The 17176-nt window shown below is 32.7% G+C and overlaps 2 protein-coding genes across 3 annotated transcripts in view; one reads left to right on the top strand and one right to left on the bottom strand.

The window, feature by feature from the left end:
- Window positions 1-7678, top strand: part of LOC130667411 (laminin subunit alpha-1) — a 113196-nt gene extending 105518 nt beyond the window's left edge. The window contains exons 21-28 of the mRNA XM_057468960.1: window positions 141-312; window positions 463-684; window positions 1345-2168; window positions 2241-2401; window positions 2481-2619; window positions 2695-5734; window positions 5800-6168; window positions 6253-7678. Of these exons, the coding sequence (XP_057324943.1) occupies window positions 141-312; window positions 463-684; window positions 1345-2168; window positions 2241-2401; window positions 2481-2619; window positions 2695-5734; window positions 5800-6168; window positions 6253-6395 (5070 nt within the window). The 3' untranslated portion in view covers window positions 6396-7678. The remainder of the gene's footprint in view (window positions 1-140; window positions 313-462; window positions 685-1344; window positions 2169-2240; window positions 2402-2480; window positions 2620-2694; window positions 5735-5799; window positions 6169-6252) is intronic.
- Window positions 7679-10491: 2813 nt separating this feature from the next.
- LOC130667658 (esterase FE4-like) lies at window positions 10492-13563 on the bottom strand. Of its 2 annotated transcripts, none has more exons than XM_057469412.1 (9): window positions 13329-13563; window positions 12978-13266; window positions 12709-12894; window positions 12447-12637; window positions 11953-12106; window positions 11545-11862; window positions 11330-11474; window positions 11064-11270; window positions 10492-10861 (listed from the first exon to the last, which is right to left on the bottom strand). In XM_057469412.1, exons 1-5 carry the CDS (start codon window positions 13461-13463, stop codon window positions 12074-12076), a joined length of 834 nt encoding a protein of 277 aa, XP_057325395.1. In that variant the 5' UTR covers window positions 13464-13563; the 3' UTR covers window positions 10492-10861; window positions 11064-11270; window positions 11330-11474; window positions 11545-11862; window positions 11953-12073. The 2 variants fall into 2 exon arrangements, with proteins under 2 accessions (XP_057325395.1, XP_057325394.1); XM_057469411.1 differs by having other exon boundaries at window positions 12447-12652; window positions 13329-13561.
- Window positions 13564-17176: the final 3613 nt, after the last annotated feature.

The following is a 17176-nucleotide window of genomic DNA, read 5'->3' as shown; positions in this document are numbered from 1 at the left end:
TAAATAACTTTATAATAGAGAAAAACATTTTTTTCCGCTGCTCTGTCGCGAGATGAATTAATAAAAAGTTTAATAGTTCCGCTGTAGGGTATTTAAAATTTTTACTCTTCTCTCTGCAAATAAACTATTTTTTTTAACAGAATTGTCGCGATAATACGGCAGGAGAATTCTGTGAAACATGCGAAGAAAGTTTCTACGGAAATCCCGATTACGATGGATGCAAACCATGCCCATGTCCACATACGGATAAAAGATTTGCGATTGGTTGCAAAATACGTAAAAATGAAGAAGCTGTGTGTCATTGTAAGCCAGGTAAACATTATATATATATATATTATATATATATATTTTATTATTTGTAAGCTTATTTATTCAGCATGTAGTGATTTTTATTGAGTATGAAGTAAAGTTGAGTTAAAAATGAATGATAAATATATTGCAAGATGGGAATAAATGTTACAGGATACAGTGGTGTTAGATGTGAAAAATGTTCATATGGGTATTATGGATACCCTGATATACCTGGTGGAGTTTGTAGCCCGTGTAACTGCAACCCAGCGGGAAGTGCCAGTGATGAATGCGACGAACAAACGGGACAATGTAACTGCAGGCCTGGATCTACTGGGAGAGATTGTTCCCAGTGTACTGCCTCTCGTCATGTTTTCATTGATAATATCTGCACGTGTATGTACCAATAATTATTATCATTTCATTTTTTTTATCCTTTCACTATTTATTTATTATCCACTCTGTTAATTTTATTTGGGAACTGCCAATACTCGGATCAATTATTGAGAATCGAAAGGATGCGGGTTCGAGCCCAGCAGATCATAATCCGGATCTAATTAAAATTTTCTTATCTTTCTTCTTCGCAATTTTATATTTTTCTTGAATAATTTATAAGGAAATAAGGATTCATGGGTCATCTGCGTTAGATTCTTATCGGGCGATCCTGCTCTAGTCCTTGTGATAAATTCTAGCCGGGATACAACTTAAGCTATAAATTGAAAGCTTTAAAATAGAAAATTCGCGGACTTTAAGTCCATGACTATGACCATTTTTTTCCAAAATTGTTTTAATTAAAATCATCAAAATTTTTCAAAAATTATTTCATTATTTGACAGTTTGATATGAAAAATTATTGCAACGTTTGGTGGAAAATTTATTCTTATAATTTTAATGACACAAGAAAAAAAATTATCATTTCTGTCAAAATTTATTCTTCTTTCCACCGAAAAAAATAATAAAGTCCCAATTTTTAAAAAATTTTTAATTTTCTTAAGAAGTTAAAAATTAAAATTGGAAATATTTATTTATTTATCTTTATTATTTTTTTTTCTGCAGCATGTAATGACAATTGTACAGGAATATTATTGAATGACATATCATCACTATCTGATCAATTGATAGCTGAAACAACCCACATCTCCAATGGTTACATACCACCGCCATGGGTCGAACTGACGTTTATTGATACAAATACAACTGAATTATTCAATGCAATAAACAATAAAAAATTATTGAAACAACGTATGAATAATATTCCATGGTTAGAATATAAAAATATGATGGAAAAAGTTGAATTATTATTTAGAAATTTTGTTAACGTCAGTACTAAATCGTGGGATTTAAAACCCAAATGTGAGGACGTCAAAAATAATATATTTAGCGGCAATGTTGAGATAAAAAATTTACGTGACTTACTGGAAGCAACAACAATGCAGCTTAATAATTACGGCGATAATTTGAAGACAGTTGAAATAAAAAATGCACTTAATGAGGCGGAATTGCTGTTGAATTACTTACGAAATATTGACTTTTCACCCAAACTGAGAGAGTGCGAAAAAATAAACGACGAATCAAAAAATTATATAGACGAACTAAACTCACATTTGGAGGCAACCAAACCTTTGAATTATTTTAAAAACAACGTTACCAAATACTTCAAAAAAATAGATGACCTGAATTTCAAAGTCAATGACGTGATGGACAAACTTTTTATGTACGATAATTTATACAGAGATGTAAATAAAAATTATAGTATTATCAAAAATCAAAATGACAATACTGTCATCATTGATAAAGATATCGCAGAATTAATTGATGATGGCAGCAAATTAAATGAAGAAGCAAACGGTTTTATTATCGACAGTCAAAATAATTTTCAAGTAATTTTTCATTTCATTTTATTTTTTTTCTTTAGTAATTATAATTTAAAGCAAATTAATAATTTTTTTTAGGATTTTCCGGAGTTGAAAAAAAAGTTGGACCATTGGTCGGAAAAATTGGATATCAAGGAAGAAATATTGTATCGTTTGAATTATGAATACGAAGAAAAGTATGTCGCTAAAGCTGCTGAGCATGCGCGAAATTTATCTGATTATGTTGACCAGTATGTTGCGTAAGTAGACTTTTTTCTCATTAATAATATCAATTAACCAGCTAATTTATTTTAAAATTTTTAATTATTTTTTTGACAGATTATTTGACAGAACGCGCAATGATGCAGCGAATCCACTTAAAGCAAGTCAAGCGTACAAAAATATACTTGATTATTTATCAGCCGCTAAAATATCAGCGAGTTCCGCTAAAGATGCTGCCTGGGACGTGTATTACAAAGTAAGTCTTGATTTAAATTTTCTATTGAATTTTAAATAAATAATTATTTACTTTAAATAATAAATATTTGTTCAGGTATTTCCGGAAGGTCCGCGTGGAAAGTCGCTACTAGACAGCGCTGCGGAAATGTCGGAAAAATCGGCGGCTCAATTAGAAAAAGCCCAGGAACTGCGCGGGTCACTGGGACTGTCAAAGAATCGCCTGGATTCGCAAAAACAAATCGTGGTGGACATAAAAGACTCATTGAACACCACTGGGATTAAAGATAATCAAATAAATATAAAACTACGCGAGCTACAGAGCGAGAGCAGCAAACTCCAGGAGCGACTAGTGGAAATAAAAACAGACCATAAAAAACTAATTGAGACAATAAGTGAGTCGGAAAAATTGATAAACGATTACAAAGAAGGTCTGGCAAATGATTTGTACCCGCAGCTGCACGAACTGAAGCGCGAAGGTGATTCAAAAATAAGTCTGGCCAGTGAAAAATTAACTGAAGCGCAGAGTAATATTAAGAAAGCTGACGCCAAGTTAATAAGTCTAAGTCACGCTTCCACGAAACGTCAGCATGAATTCAATAAATGGAACACAACACTCGCTAACAAACTCAAAGAATTAAAATCAAAGATAACAGAAGCGCGAAATACTGCTGATGGTATTAGAATATCTCTGAAGCCCGCGGAAAACAAAAAATGCACGCGGTCATATCGTCCCACAAATCTTCAGCCGTCGACCACCACCTCGATAGTCATAACATTTGCGGTGACGCATCATCGTAAAGACGGTCTGCTATTTTATTTACCCAGCTCTCAAAACGATGATTTCATAGCCGTTGAATTATATGACAGCAAAGTGAGATTTTTATGGAACGTCGGCGGTGACACGGGAGTTTTAGTTCATCCCGAAATTTTAGAAAGCGGAGACCCGCAGGATGACAATAACTGGTACCGCGTTGAAGCAGATCGTGTGCGTCATACCGGTAAACTAAATGTGCGCAAGCAAATTTCAACAACTGGAAAATATTTGCCAGTTATTAATTCAACAAATCCCGAATTCGGGCGGTTGGATGTCGGCTCGAGCGACCGGGTATGGCTTGGCGGCATTCCACCAGGATTCCAAAGACATTCCGCAGAATTACTGTTAACAAACGGGCTGCCTGGATGTCTGCATCAAGTTATTCTTGACGGCAAACCACTTGGTCTGTGGAACTTCATAACAACTGCACCAGACAAAGCTTGCAAAGCCTGCGTAGAGGGAATCGAAAACGTACGCGATGATATCGCTTATAGTTTCAATGGCGAAGGTTACGCTGTACGCAACCGCGTATCTTCAGGGCCCTACAGCAAGTATACATTCGGCGTATCGCTTAATTTCCGTACTTACGACGAAAACGCTCTGCTATTTTTGACAGTAAACCCAACAACCGAACAATTCATAATGATATTTTTACGCGAGGGTCGCGTTATTCTGCAAATCGGCTACGGCAGTAATATATCTATGGAAATGTCATCTTCCTACCGTTACAATAACGGCAACTGGACAAAAGTCGACGCGTTCCGTCAGTATCAGCCGCGCAAGAATATTGAGAAATGCAGCTTGAGTTTAGGCGACGGCGATAATGACAAACGAATCGGCGCACCGACACCTCAGCCAAAGAAAGACGACATTCCGGATTTGTCACAGGCGAAATACTATATCGGCGGTGTGCCACCGAGTTTCCGTACTCCATCTCAGCTGTTGTTACCGCGGGAAGTATCATTTTTGGGCTGCATGGCAAACATCAACATCCAAGACGGATACGACCCAATGGCCGAGCAGTACTACGGCGTGGAGCCGACTTGCGGTAACAAACCGCTTAAAATTGTTGGTTTCTATGGCGACGGTTATCTAGAGCATCGCTCGTGGCCGTTGAAAAAAATTCATTCGTCGGTTAGTTTTTCGTTCCGTACGATGCAGACAGACGCCGCATTGTTGCTGTCAACATTCCAGGGTCAAGAAGATCGTTTCAATAACATCAATGATAACGAAGATGTTAATAAAAATATTTATTACTCAGTGGCCATTGTCGAGGGACATGTCCAAGTAAGAATTAACGCCGGCAAAGGCGAACTGGTTTTACAATCCAACAATACCTATAATGACGGAAAATATCACGCGGTTTCATTCTTGAAACGGCGAAAAGAAATTGAGTTGAGAATTGATGATGCTTATCAGGGGAGCGGCAAATTGCCGTCTGGCGCGGCGGTAAGAGCCCGTGATTACGGTGGATTATTTTTCGGTGGTCTTCCCGCGTTGATAAATAACACGGAGATGATTGGCTCTAGTGTACCGCTTTATGGGGCAATTAAAGACGCGATTTTCAATGACGAGATCGTAAGATTTGATGATGCTGTGGCTTTCGATCACGCGTTGCTGGGCAGAGCTGGCCCGGTTATGGGAAAAGATCCCCCGAGTTACACACCATCGGCTTCATTGTCACGCGGACTGTCAACTCAACCCGAAGGCTGTCAGAAGGTACCTTACTACTCTTTGGAACCGGGCGCTCTTAAATTTGGCGACAAGTCTCACAGTCATACCCAATTGTACTTGAATTTCAAAAAATTCTGGGAGAAAAAATACATAATTGAGTTTGACTTTAGGACCTATTATCCCAACGGCCTGTTGTTTATTACGCCGGGGATCAAGAGAAAGCAGTATCTGATGGTTATTGTTCGAGATGGACAGCTGACGTTGGTGATGAAGAGTAAACAGAAAAAAGAAATTGTTTTCAAGAGTCCGTTCAATGATGGAAATTGGCACCATGTTGTTATCAATCACGACGAGAGAAAGTTGACGCTGGTCGTTGACTCACAGACACCGAGAATGATAAAAGTCCCGAAGAAAATCGGGCTGGAGACAATGATGTACATTGGGGGGCTACCGGAAAGCGGGACGCCGTTCCCCGACCAAGTCGTAGGGAAACTGGAAACTTTGAAAGGCTGCATCAGAGGTTTGAGGGTAAACGGGAATATTTACGACATGGTTGGATCCACGAGCAGGCCTTTCAATGTCGGCCAATGCTTCCCGAGTGTTGAAAGCGGAGCCTACTTCCAAGATGAGGCCTATGCTATTTACAGTAAGAAATTTTCCTTACTAAAACGTTTATTTTCAGAAAGGATATTAACGGATTTTAAATTACAGAGAAAAATTTTGAGTTGAGTGCTTTGTTGGAGCTGCAATTGGAGTTTCGGACATCTGAATTATCGGGTGTACTATTGTCGATAACGGCACCAAGTGGGTCGCCGTCATTGTCATTGGAACTCTACCATGGAAAAGTCATAATGTCCGCGGATCTTGGTGACAAAAGTCCACTGTATGTGGAGCAAAGTTTTCCAAGCCCTTATGCGATATGCGACAACAGGTGGCACAGAATACAAGCTGTCTACAATGATGATGAGCTAACACTCAAAGTCGATGATTTAGATCAGAAATACGGATTACCGGCTACTATCAATGAACATTTTATTATATCCACTGCCTCTAGTCCTTTGTACATTGGTGGATTACCAGGTAAAAAAAAATTGAAAAATATATATAGTAACAATGACCTTCCCGATTTTTTATATTTACCAGTTTTGTTAACTTTTTTTATAGCATCAGCCCCGAAAGGAACATTGATGAGTCGCGATCATTTCAATGGATGCATAAGAAACGTAATGATTGGTGGGGAAAGAAGAGATTGGACTGATATGGCTGAGTTACATAATATTCATTTAAGTTCATGTCCTGTTCAATAAAATGATAATATTAATTTATAAAATAAATAATTATTTATTTATATAAAATTTTAAGTTATTTAAAATTTATGGACTTTTCCAAAGACTGTGTCACTTTAATGACAATAGTACTTTCGTAAATTTTAATGACACAAATACAGTCGAATTCCATTAAGTCTGACAGCTAGTCGATGAAGGACCGGAAATTTTCTGGAAATTCACATCGAATGTCCCTCCGTATTTGAAGAGTAAATTACACGTAAGCGCTGTTACGTCTACATGAATGATATATATATATATATATTTGTATAAATATATGGAAAGGGTGGGAGTACCTGAGGGAGTACTAAATTTTCGGGGAGTCAAATACGTTCATATTTTTTTTTTTAATGATTTTTAAAGTTAATAGAAAAAATTTTCATTTTTTTTTTGGGCAAAATGGGGTATCCCCTAAAAAAGAGAAATTATTTATTGTTTAAAGTAATAGATTAAAAAATTATTAAAAGTTAATTAAATTTCAAAATCATGAAAATTTTAAATATTTTTAAGTTGATTATTGATGTACCTGAAGAAGGCAACGTTTTTTGCGGAATGAAAATAAAAAAACGAAATGAAAAATATAAAATCTACTGGATCTAGATATCTGAAATGTTTCGCATAAATACTAGTATGTCAGCTGAAAATTGCAGTCAACTCCAAATACCTCTTAAGTCACCTTTAAGCAGTCAAATTACATAAATTATTTTCATTTTCGTTGCGCGAAAAACGTTCCGATCTCCAGGTACATGATTATTGAAATACATCTGAAGTAATTTGACACTGGGAGTTCTTTTATTGGAAATCGATAAGAAAAAATTCAAATTCATGCCATACTATATTTTTACAAAAACAGTAAAAAATAAATTCAAAATATTGCTCAATTAGATTAACAAAATATTTTTGAATTTTTATAAAACCAAACTTTTTCTATTAAATTTTAAAGGTACCCCATTTTGCCTCTCCCTCCCCTATATATACAGAAAAATACAAATATATGGCATCGAGGGGGAGGGGGGAGGAACTCGTGATGAGGATTAAGATTCAAAGTTCAAATTCAATGGAATCAGACTTATTGGAATTCGAACAGAATAATAGATAAAAAAAATAATAAATATATAATGACGTTATATTTAAATAAATTTGACATTAATTGAAGTGAGTATTTATTTATAAATAGCCGGAAATAAATAAGACATAAGACTTAGCGAAGCCAAAAGATGCTAAAAAGCAAAAATAAAATCATGTAAAAAAAAAAAAAAAAAAAATACATAACAATACTTTTATAAAAATAGTTTTGTTAATGAATAAAAAAGAATTAAATAAAAATAACGGGATTAAGAAGTAATGAAATTAATTTCTTCATATAAACAGACCGTAATTTAAAAAAAAAAAAAATATTATTGACACTGCCATAAGTAGAATTAATTTATGTCTTTTATAAGACGCCATTGTACATCAGTATTTAATCCATCATTATTTATTAGTGTAATGATTAATTAATAAATAACGTAATTACCATAGCGATAATTTTTTTTTAAATCTCTAATAATTACATTACAATTATTTTTATTTTATACGCACTAACTACTTTAATAAATATTAAATAATTGTTAATATTTTTTATTATTTATATTTTATAATAATTAATTGTTTGTATTAAGTAGAGTTAAAATATTTTTAATAAATATTGTTATTACTTTTAGACTGAATTAGTCTTGTAAAAAGTGTACTTTTCAATCATCATAATTATTTTTAGTAATAAGGATAATATTTATATTATAGATACAATATTTTTAATATTTATGTGCTTATAAGTAATAAATTTATTAGTATCATTTATTAATAATAGTTATTATTATTATTATTAAGATTGTATTAGTTTAAAAAATTGTAATATATATTTTAACCTGTCATAAGCAATTAACAAATTTATGAAATATTTCACTGCTATGTGATGAAAAATAAAAAAAGTTTGAAAATCAAAAAGTGCACACCTCAATCGGTCATTTTATTTTTATTTTAATCATTACTTAGATTTTATTGTTATTTCATATTATTAATTTTTTTAATTATGGATTTTTATTCAACTTTTAAATTATTAATTTTATTTTTTTTTATTTCTTGTTGTCAGTTTAATTTTTTTTAAATATCAAAATAACTTTTGGCGGCAAATTTTTGTTTTTAAAATTTTCGACGTAAATGAAATATACACTGTAAAAAATCCGGAGTGAATTCGGAGTGAAATTAAATCCGAATTCACTCCGCATTCACTCCGCCACTCGGAGTTCCGGAGTTTTGAAAAAAATCACTCCGCATGCGGAGTGAATTGGGAGTTTTTTTTTAGCGGAGTGATCTCGGAGTGACGCGGATTTTATTTCACTCCCAATTCACTCCGGTCCGGAGTTTTAATACTTAGATAAATTTATACTAATTTATATTAAACTGCTGAACAATGTGTGTGTGTGTGTGTGTGTACGAGTGTGTGTTTGCGTGCATGTGTGTGTTTGGGTGTGTGCAGGTGTTTGTGTGCGTGTGTGCAAATGTGTGCATGTGTGCAAATTCGTGCGTGTGTGCAAATTTGTGCGTGTGTGCAAATGTGTGCGTGTGTGCAAATTTGTGCGTGTGTGAAAATGTGTGCGTGTGTGTACAAATGTGTGCGTGTGTGTTCGATTGTGTGCTTGTGTGCAAATGTGTGCGTGTGTGCAAATTTGTGCGTGTGTGAAAATGTGTGCGTGTGTGCAAATTTGTGCGTGTGTGAAAATGTGTGCTTGTGTACAAATGTGTGCGTGTGTGCAAATTTGTGCGTCTGTGCAAATGTGTGCGTGTGTGCAAATTTGTGCGTGTGTGCGTGTGTGAAAATGTGTGCGTGTGTGTACAAATGTGTGCGTGTGTGCAAATTTGTGCGTGCGTGTGTGTGCGAGTGCGCGTGTGTGCCTAAATATGTATGTGCGTATGTGTGTGCATATCAGCTGATCAATAATGTAATACGCGAATTTTTACTTCAATTTTATTGAGTGGAGTTATTTTTATTAATAATATTTTCAAAACTCCGCTCCGGAGTGAATTTCACTCCGGAGGGATTAAATTAATAAAAAATTATCTACTCCGCGAAAACTCCCCTGCGGAGTGAATTTCACTCCGAGGGGAGTGAATAATTAAAAATTCATTCACTCCGCATTCACTCCGGATTTAATCCGCATTCACTCCGCGAATTTTTTACAGTGTATAATAAGAAGTGATAAGTTAAATATATCATTTAAAAGCGGTTTTCAGTTCTACGTTGCCGGCCGAGTTTAATTAAACAAATATCCGGTTATTAACCGGTAAGTTATTTGGCTATTTAACCGGTAAAATATTAATTTAAATGATAAATATCTACTTGCGTAGAATGTGTATATAGTTTAGTATACTAAGTTTCAAAAGCAATATGGCGTACTGAATTTTTATTTATTGAAAAAATTATTAAAAAAAAATAAAAAATAAATTTTATTTTTAACAAACTTGATAAACTTTAAGTGCAATTTAAAAAAATATTTTTGGTTCTAATTTAATTATTGAAAACAAATTAAAAAAAATTAAAAACGTCGGCTAACTTCAGTAAAATAAAAAAAATAATAAATTGCATGTCACAGATTCGAACCTGGGTCGATGAATCTCAAATTATACTGTTCAACCAACTTTGTTATAACAGAACTCTACAGAAGGTCGTATTTCAATACTAAAGCTGCATTTGACAAGATCCGCGAATAACCTTAATCAATGTTTCACTTTTATCATTTTTAACCATTTATTTATTAACTCAATAATATTGAAAGATAATAGATATTGCTAATAATTTTTAGTCTACATTGTACACATCTTCAATCGCACATCAACGCCACCCACGGAACAAATTTAACTACTTTGGTTATTTATCCGGTAAATAACCTGCTGAAAATTGGTAAAATAAATGGACGATTAGAACAAAAAAGCTCAGCTGATTGATAGAATTTTTTATAAATTTTTTATTTTTAGTACAGATTATTTCCATAAACCATCAAACTATTATCCCATTAAGGACTAATTAATAATTATAACATTTTTTTATTTAAAATTTACCCTGGAATATCTAATATTACGGTGGGGCGGTGGGGTTACTGTAGTAATACAGTAGGTCTACCATACCTTACGGTAATCTACCGTAAAATTACGACAGTGTTACGGGTATATGCCGTAATGGTCCGGTAATTTTACCGTGCTAGTACTGTCAATATTCCGTGATTCAACGGTAAATTTACCTTAAAATTTCAGGTTTACTTTGGATGTAATCACTCGAATAGAAAGTTTACATGGTGCCATCTGCCAATAGAGACCAAGTAAATGGATAGGAAATTCACCATAAAATTAAAGAAGTGACATTCACGAAGCACGGATTTATCAGGATTTTTTTACGTCTAAATAGACATGTCCTGAAATTGATTACGTAAATTATTTACTGTAAATTACCGTAATATGGTAGTGTGTGGTAAATGGTAGGTTTTACGGTAACCCTACTGTAATGAACAATAAAGATGTTACTTTTGATAAAGAACCAGAACTTTGCTACTGATAGTGGTAAATTGTGATAAGATTATGGTCTATTTCCGAGTACCGTAATATACAGTAACTTACCGTAACTCTACCGGAATATTGAGTCCGCCAGAGTAGCTGACCTATCAAATGTATTAACAGGCATTGAACAGATTGTACAGAGGATTCATTTCCTTGGCTAGACAAAGTTCGGCAGAAATTTTCAAACAATTGAATTCTACGGGGTCATTACCAATAGGTTTCCATTCGACAGGAATCAGCTTATGAGATTGATGATTATTAGGATTTCTAAATAAAAAAGCGTATGATTATTAATAACTTACGACAAAATGATTTTGTTAATTTACCCGGTTTTTGCAAATGCGGTCCATAATTCAATAAATCGCTGCTGAATATTGTGCTCGATGGAGCCTGATTTTGGCGGCTCTATTCCTATTTTTTTATAGGCTTTCATATTAAACAAGTAGCTTGCGTCCTCGCAGTGACACGCTCCTAATTATAAATAAATTAAATCCAATTACCAATAATTATTTACAATAAATTATACTTTACAAAAGCTAACCTTTCAAATTCGTTCGCATTATTTTTTGCATCATAGACGTATTTTTATTGTAATAATCAAATTTAAATAAATAAGTTTGCACATTAAGAAACTGCTGCTGAATTTTAACGATATGATAAATATTAATCAAAAAATTTGTCATACTCATAAGATCAACAAATCGCTGGATATTTTCAAGTGAAATTTTATTGTCGGCCATATAAAATTTTCTGATACTTTCAAATGAAATTTTTTGTTGGTCTAAGAAATTTCTTACTGTCGGATGCAGTAATTTGCCTTCATCAGCATCAATTTCTGATAAATTTTCTTCGGTCAGTTCTAAAAATAAGTGTAATAATGATCGTTAGTGGGTAACCTTAAGAACGAGCTAATATTGTACTGATAAAAATTAATAATTTCTTTCGGTACCGGTAAGAGTCATTATTGCTTCATGGCTAGTAACGCCGAATATGCATGGTACTTTAATCCCCGAATTAACAGCTTCCTCTATTGGAATTTCTATAAATGGAGTCTTGGATTTTGAATCGATTTAGGGTCCAAATGTGTTGATACTCAGTCTGTTCTAATAGTAGAGGCAAAAAAACATTTACAATATAAAAAACAACGGGGGGGGGGGGTGTAATATATTCATTTAATACCGTCCGAGAGAGAAAATAAACCTGAGAAATCACCCCCACTACCACCCAATACTAAGCCGCACATGCGTGAAGAAAAGCGGGAGAATATTTAGTACAGAACCCCAGAGTGGGAGTAAAAACCGGAAACACCCGAGGTTTACTCTTTTGCTCGGACAATTTTAGATAAAACACGAACGTGTTGGTACGTTGGTAGCAATGACCTTAGGCTCTTGGAACCAACTACTGAATTCTGAGCCAAGTTTATAACTATAAACTATACTATACCTTCCAACTAAAAAGTGATGCTTCTGCTTTCAGTATATCCCCAACATCCGCTTTTCTGAGAAACTCGACAAGCTCCTTGGCGTCTTTTGTCTTATAACCAAGTATAGCTGTGATTTTTTCCGCAGTATCTTTCATAGATTCTACGGAAACACTAGCCCATGAGTTTGTAGCAACGCCACTTTGTAGAATAGCTTTATGAAATAATCCTTGAAATAGACAAAAAAAATAAATTTACAAATAAAATAATAAATAGAATACTGACCTTGAGCCAACGGTGAAAGGGTTAAATAATGTACTGAAGCGCTTCCAGCGCTGTATCCAAAAATAGTAACATTATCTGGATCCCCACCAAATTTAATTATATTACGTTTAACCCATTTCAATGCCATAACCTGATCTTTTAATCCCTGATTACCTGGCGCTTGTTCATCATCCAAATTAAGGAATCCTGTTATAATGATAAATTTATTTTCATTTATTAATTTATATTCCACTAGACGAATAAAATTATTTATTTATATGGAAACTAACCCAATATTCCAACGCGATAATTTATTGCCACCAAAATGACGTCTTTCTCTACAATAAAATCCGGCCCATTAATGTCATCATCACCAGAACCAAATGAAAAATTTCCACCATGTATTAAAATCATTACAGCTTTTAAATTTTTTGGATTCAATTCCGTTGTATAAACATTTAAATACAAACAATCATCGGTTCCCATTATTTTTCTAGAAAACCAGTTTATTTGCGCGCACTTGCTGGCATATTGAGTTGCGTCTTTGGTACCAGACCACGGTTCCAAGGGTTCAGGATCCTGAATTATGATAAATACAATTAATTTAAATAAATAATTTCTGATAATAACAATATACAAACTTTGAATCTTAATGCTCCAATTGGTGGCTTCGCATACGGAATACCTCGAAAAGCGTAAAAATTAACTCCATTATAATTTAAGTCTTTGATACCGCGTAATTTACCCTCATTGACTTTAACAATCGGTATCTCCATATTTAGTCAATTAATCATAAATAATACTAACTCGCGAGCGTAATAATAATTGCAAGTTATCAAAAATAACGGATTTATATACTTAGTAACGACTATTTATTTTAGTATCTATTTTAACGATAAATTACTTCTCTTTAATTCAACCTCGACATAGTAATAAAACAAAAAGGATATTTATTGTTATAAACATTGGACGCGATAAAATTACGCAACTTTTATACGTATAGATAGAAGTCAAACGTTAACGATCAAGTTAATTTTTATACTTAAAAGTACGTTACGCAATAAAATAAAATAAAATTGTTTTTTTTTTTTATATCGATGGTCACTATATATACATATTAGGGCGCGTCATTTCGGAGCAACATTTATTTTTTTTAAGTGCATGTGGAAAAAATCATAGTTCAACACAAAAAAAACATGTTTCACGCAAACAATTTTTTTTTATCTCAATTACAGATCTACATCATTGAAAAATTCGATTTTACCATTTAAATAACACAAAAAAATTTTTTTTTGAAACTTTGACTATTTTTTACTTATTAACAGATCAATAGATCGAATAGACTACCTGATAAAAATTATTTTATCTGATTATATATGAGTATACTAGGGTGTGTCATTTCAGAGCAACATTTTTTTTTTAAGTACATGGGAAAAAAAAATCATAGTTTAACACAAAAAAAAAATTTTCGCGCAAGAAAAAAAATTCTATGTCGATTACAGACCTAGCTCATTGAAAAAGTCGATTTCCCGTTTAAATAACACGGGAAAATTTTATTTTTAACTTTGATTATTTTTAACTTGTTAACCAATCGATAGATCGAATAGACTAATACATATTTTTGTAGAAAATTGTACGCTCTTCATAAAAGGTCTCTTATCATTTTTTGATAAATCCATCTGCTCAAAAGTTATTGGAGCTCGAAGTCGTTATAGTAAATTTCGAGATCTTTTTACTTTTCCGGCGAAACTATCAGACTTATCACAAAATGTCATAAGGTTTTTTTTAGTGACATCCCTTGCGGAATTGCCATAACGGTATTTCTACGGTATTTGCCTAGTATTTTTTGGGTATAAGCATTATTACGGTATACCCACGGTATAAATGTGGTATATTTGTGAAATTTTATTACCGTATTAATACCGCAAATATAGTTGATACCAAATTTATATAGGGACTATACCGTATTTATACTGTGGTTATACCGTATTTACGCTCTCGCTATACTGTATTTATACGATGATTATGCTCCATTTATATGGTTTTTATGCTGTACTTAAACGTCGGTTGTACCGTATTTATACGGTTGCTATACCTCATTTAAACAGTGGTTACACGGTATTCATACAATGTTCACACCGTATTTATACAATGTTTATGCCGCATAAATATGGTGGTTATGCCACTTTTATACGGTGATTATGCCGTCTTACTCTTAGAAACTGAAAAATACTTTTCATATCTTTCAGTTTCATTAACAAGCAATCTTCAGATTCTATAACAGATACAATATGTTTTACTACTACTTGCATTCTTAAATGACTCATCTCTTCACTATGTTCTGCTTTCAATTGTTCAATAAATAAATACAGTTCATTTTCACTTTAAAAAAAAAATTTCTTTCGTATTAAAAAATAAAAACTCTTGAAACTAGTAAAAATTTTTCAATTTAAACATAAAAATATGTTGACTTGAGGAAAAAAAATTTTGATTCAAGATCAAAATTTCGAGATAATTATTTACTTGGCGCAAGAAAATTTGGGTTTTCCGAATCGTTGAAACAAAATTTCTTGAATCAGGAATTTTTTTCATGATTCGAGTTAACTATTTTTTCTATGTAGTAATAATTCGCAAGAACATTAGTTAATTTTGAAATACAATAAGAATCAATATTAATAACTAGAATTATCTTATGATTAAAAATTATAAAACATCTTCAATTTAAACATGTGTAAACACTGCAGTGTTTATGTAGTTTGGGTATTTTGACATAAAAGTTTTTTTTAGCTCGTAAAATTCTTTATTTGTACGTTATGAAAACCTACACGCGTCTTTTATATTTTAGTTTCTCTACACAGAAAATACAGTTAACTTGAACCTAGAAAAATATTCTTGATACAAGACAATTTTTTTTAACGAATCGAAAAAAAAAATTTTCTTACACCAAATAAATAATTATTCTGAAATTTTTAATCAAAATTGAATCAAAATTTTTTTTCCACAAGTTAACATATTTTTATGCTTTAATCGAAAAATTTTCACTTGTTTTAAAAGTTTTTATTTCTTAATACAAGAGATATTTTATTGAAGAAAGCCATGCCAGGTTATTGTAGCAATATTGCCTTTTTTTGTTGGAAAAAAATAAAATTTCTTGGAATAATTACTATTTGTTTAACGCAAGAATTTACGTATGCTCCAACCCAGAAAAAAAAGTTGCTCAAACCGAGAGAAAAATTTCTTGGGAGAAAAGATATATATGGAAGAGAGGGAAGTCACTGGTGCTAGGCAGCAGCAGCAAGAATAGTTCGGTGTTCGCCACTAGACAGCGCCTACGACTTGTAGTGTCCCTGGTAAGAAACTTATTTCAGAAGTTTTATATTCCAAACTTGTGACTATTCAGGCTCGGGTACTCCTCCGTTATTTGACCGAGTGATAGGTACCTTTTTGATGGTAATATAGTACATCCTATATTACATAAAGATAAAAATATTTATCATCAATGTTTTCTTAAATACTTTAATCTCTGAATTTGAACTTGAACTTTAAAAATCAAATATTTTAATCACAAGTCTATAGAATCTCTACCGTATGGTTGAAAATATACGAATGACATAATACATTGTACAGCAATATATAAATATATATATATATATATATATATATATATATACATATATATTTAAATAATTAAATAGAGCCATTTATCATTAATAATTATACATTATTTTTTTTACCCTGTACTTGATAAATTCCGTATAAACACCTTATTAAATCAGTAGAATTGCTGTGTGAACTCGGTAGAAATGCCGTATAAATTCAGTAGAAATATCGAATTATTACGGTAACAATGTTATATTATTACGGTAGAAATGCGGTATTATTACAGCACAAATGCCGTATTTTTACGTATTAATACGGTAGTAATGCCGTATAAGCTCCGTGTAAACGCAGTATAAGCTCTGTAGGAATACCGTAATTAAATTTCACAAACATACCGTATAAATACGGTAAAACTACTTGTTATCGACTACGTTTATGCTCGTTTAATACAGTGTTCAAACCATATCATGAAAACCGCGAGGGCAATTTTATTTTCTACAAATTATTATCAATAAAATTTTTTTAAATTCCGCATTGTTTTCTAGTTATTTTCATTTTGATTTCTAGCTATTAAAAAAGTAGTGTTCTGATCGATTTAAAGAGCTCGACATTGAAGCTTGGACATTAGCATTTTTATTTAACGATCTCTTTATCCTCTAATTTATTTATTATTATTCTCATATATAATATTATCCTAACCGATACTATGATTTGGAATTAAAGTGATAAAAACGAAAACTTACCCCCAGAACTTAGACCGGACCTCCCTTACTATAAAAAGTTAATGTACGCAGCTCAGATACCAACTGACAGTTTTGCGGCATCGCCGATTTCAAAACAATAGATTATTGATTTATATTGAAACCTAAAACTTGGCGTGAATTATTTA

Source organism: Microplitis mediator, chromosome 5 (assembly GCF_029852145.1).
Source record: "Microplitis mediator isolate UGA2020A chromosome 5, iyMicMedi2.1, whole genome shotgun sequence".
Classification (NCBI taxonomy): domain Eukaryota; kingdom Metazoa; phylum Arthropoda; class Insecta; order Hymenoptera; family Braconidae; genus Microplitis; species Microplitis mediator.
Note: the sequence above shows the minus strand (reverse complement) of the source record. Positions and strands in the feature narration are given on the sequence as shown.

Bases quoted from the DNA above. Each gene is read 5' to 3' on its own strand.
- LOC130667658 (XM_057469411.1), bottom strand. From the start codon at position 13,463: ATGGAGATACCGATTGTTAAAGTCAATGAGGGTAAATTACGCGGTATC. The intron at 12,895-12,977 runs GTTAGTTTCCAT...TCATTATAACAG, and splicing joins TTATCGCGTTGGAATATTGG to GATTCCTTAATTTGGATGAT. The intron at 12,107-12,446 runs GTATAGTATAGT...CTCTACTATTAG, and splicing joins CATCACTTTTTAGTTGGAAG to AACAGACTGAGTATCAACAC.